The sequence below is a fragment of the Telmatherina bonti genome (genome assembly GCF_933228915.1).
Source record: "Telmatherina bonti genome assembly, chromosome: 11".
NCBI classification, from domain to species: Eukaryota; Metazoa; Chordata; class Actinopteri; order Atheriniformes; family Telmatherinidae; genus Telmatherina; species Telmatherina bonti.
The window spans coordinates 35,223,883-35,226,965 of NC_136629.1; the positions used below are offsets into that span (position 1 = coordinate 35,223,883).

A 3,083-nucleotide genomic window follows, 5' to 3' on the forward strand; every position below is an offset into this window, starting at 1 on the left:
AAACACTGAAAGCACAAAACAGCTCTCCTCATTTTACATACTGACGCTCCTGATTACCATGGTAACCAGAGCGCTTTAGTGACTATAAACTTTATTATTTTTTTACACGTATTTGGTCGTTAATGATAAACAGAAAGACAGATATTATATTTTACCATTAACAAAATTTTCTGAAAATTTTACTTTTTTTCAAGTTTAAAAAATATTTCAAGAAAAAATATTGTATACTGGTAACATTAACACGACAGCAAAACAGCCAGTATGAAGTAGCCTTGATTTTTTTTTTCTAATAATGTGGAGGAAACCTGTATTTTTTTCATATATATAAATATGCATGGGTAATCTAAACAATATAAAATAAAATAAAAATTCAAAACAGCTAAGCTAACTAGCACCTTGCGCCCATAGACATGCTTGCTACCCCCCCAAACACTAGAGAGCAGTAAAAACGCAGAAGAAGACAAAACTCTGCCTTCTCTTACGTCACTTCCTGTTAGGTGTCGCGCGTGTGTGCCGAGCTACAAGGGTAAATATGAAACTTTTGTAACTTAAAGTAATTTTTCACTTGTATTTTATATACACGTAAGTAATATATTAGTATATAAAACCATTTAGTCATTTATCAAATTTGTTTTCTGGTTTTCTTCCAATGTTTTCACCCTGTAAGTTGCACATGGGAGCCTCGAACTAGCCGCCGAGCTAGCTGACATTTTAAATGTTAATCAAAGTATTTTCACATTATATTTATCGTGTTTTATTTTTTTTTTCCAAGTATTTTATTCCTGTTTCCAGCAAAACCTGTCCTATAACAGCGAAGATTGGTGACTGTGACTTTGTATTTTACAGCAGAATGGCTGCAGAAAGCACCATCGATGACTACCCTCATGAAATAGACGAGCAACTCACATCATTTAACTCTTCAGTCAATGCAGTCAAAACAATGTTGGACAAGTTGATGTCGATGTCTAGAAATGACCTTGTGGAAAAGGTAGAGTGGGCATAATGACAGAAACACTAAAGGCTAATAATTCAAACACGAAGACAATATACTGTATTGTTTTTGTGTTTCTAGATAAACATAATGTCTGGTGCAGATTAGCACACGTTTAATACATCTGTGGTCTTTATTAAAATGTAATAACAGCATGTGTGAACAGGGCAATGATGTTGAGCTGTTCTATAGAACTGGTATTAAATTAATCTTGATCTATTTACAGTTGGATCCTTTGGATCAAGCCAAGCTTGATCTGATGTCTGCTTACACCCTTAATTCCTTATTCTGGAGTAAGTTTATTTCTTGATTGCATTTGTTGACTATTAGGTTGATGTAGCCAATGCTAATATGATAATAATGATGATGATGATGATGATAATAATAATAATAATAATACATAACAAAAATCTATGTTTTTAGAAGGTTTCTGCTTATTGACTGTGCATTCAAACTCTTTTTAACCTACAAAATGCATGTCATCTTCATTCATTTCAGTCATTTAGACATTTCTCAGTCTTCTATTATTCACACTTTATTCAGATATTCCCATAAAAGTGCCTGACACAAACAGTGCTTGCCCAGATGTTTATTCTTCGCACATTATTTGAGAAAGTAGATATTAAGTTATGTTTAAAAAACAGAAGCATAATCCTTATTTTACAGTTTTCTCACAAGAACATGTCATAATAACCAAAAGTTCTCATGTCAGCATGCCATAGCAGCAAGAGATGGAAGCAGGTAAAAATTGAACAATTAAAAACCTGTGTAAGCTTCTGAAAAAATTCTGTTTTATTCTTGGGAGCTAAATTGCACAACAGCAGCAGTGTGGTCATAGTGACCATGAGGAAAAAAAAAGAAAGAATATTTTTCTTTCATTGAGGGCTACTTCCACACTATTGCTGCTCTTTGTCGGATGAGAAGCTACTTACACAGAACTTTGGAAGCCGTTTTGCTGGAAAAGAAGAGTGGGATACATGCATAGATTCACATAGCTTTTAAGTAATTCATTTATGAGGATATGGTTTTTATTGAGGAATACAAACAAGAAAATATTAAAGTTTACATAGTTATTTAAGGAGTACATTCTAAAGAAGACTGAATTAGTATTCCTGCTGACTTAATATGAGATCATACTCCATTGTTTTCCTCTTTGCAGTGTACCTGGTAACACAAGGTATAAACCCCAGAGATCATGGAATCAAACAGGAGCTGGTATGCACTTTCTTTTATTAATTTCAACTTAACTTTTGTTCATGTGAACTATTTAACTAGTCTAGCCATTCTGTGCTCTTCAGGAGCGAATCCGGACCTACATGAACAGAGTGAAAGAAATCACTGACAAGAAGAAAGCTGCTCGTCTGGATAAGGGAGCTGCCTCACGCTTCGTCAGGAGTGCGCTCTATAATCCACAAGACAAAGATTCTCGAAAGAAAGCAGCATCCAAGCCAGCGTCTGACTCCCCACATCCGAAACGTCCAAAACAGAGCAGAACGGAAGTGCAGTGACGACTTCATTTCAGTGTGTTTCTTTTTAAGGGATGATGAACACTGAAGTTTGATCGACCATCACAAAACACAAAACGAGGCGACAAGATGTCTTGCAGTTCAGCTGAGATTGCATGGCAGGATCATGAATTGGACTTGGGTCCGGGGTTACCAAGGACAAATGATGTGAGAAATATTGTTCCAGGATGTTCTGAACATGATTTTCTGAACCTTGATTCTGCATTGTTCTTCAAAAATGACTTTATTGCCTGATTTTTATCATTTTAATGTGATTCTGTGAATCACTAATTGTTTTTTGTTTTAGATAACATTTTGTTACTCGCCAGACATGTTTTTCCACATTTTTCTTTTCACTTTCCAACAGTAAAAAAAAGTTCAACCTGTTTTTTGAGTCTTTTTCTTCTTTATTTCAGTACAAGTTTAAAGTAAGCTTTCTAAATGTTATGTCTTTTCCAAGGAAGAGAATGATGTATGTGAGCTAAAAAGAAGCACATATAATGAAATGAAATGACTTAGGAAGCAGTTAAATGTTCAGTTATCAGCCGCTGTGCAAGTTCAGACTTTTTAAAATGGTTTTCTAATTA

The 3,083-nt window shown here is 34.6% G+C and overlaps 1 protein-coding gene across 1 annotated transcript; it reads left to right on the top strand.

Moving 5' to 3' along the window:
- The first annotated feature begins 498 nt into the window (after positions 1-498).
- On the top strand, positions 499-2,882 carry c1d (C1D nuclear receptor corepressor). The gene is made up of 5 exons (XM_079248496.1): positions 499-526; positions 847-988; positions 1,218-1,284; positions 2,151-2,206; positions 2,290-2,882. Exons 2-5 carry the CDS (start codon positions 851-853, stop codon positions 2,497-2,499), a joined length of 471 nt encoding a protein of 156 aa, XP_079104622.1. The 5' UTR covers positions 499-526; positions 847-850; the 3' UTR covers positions 2,500-2,882.
- Positions 2,883-3,083: the final 201 nt, after the last annotated feature.

Bases quoted from the DNA above. Each gene is read 5' to 3' on its own strand.
- c1d (XM_079248496.1), top strand. From the start codon at position 851: ATGGCTGCAGAAAGCACCATCGATGACTACCCTCATGAAATAGACGAG. The intron at 989-1,217 runs GTAGAGTGGGCA...ATCTATTTACAG, and splicing joins GAAATGACCTTGTGGAAAAG to TTGGATCCTTTGGATCAAGC. The intron at 2,207-2,289 runs GTATGCACTTTC...TGTGCTCTTCAG, and splicing joins ATGGAATCAAACAGGAGCTG to GAGCGAATCCGGACCTACAT.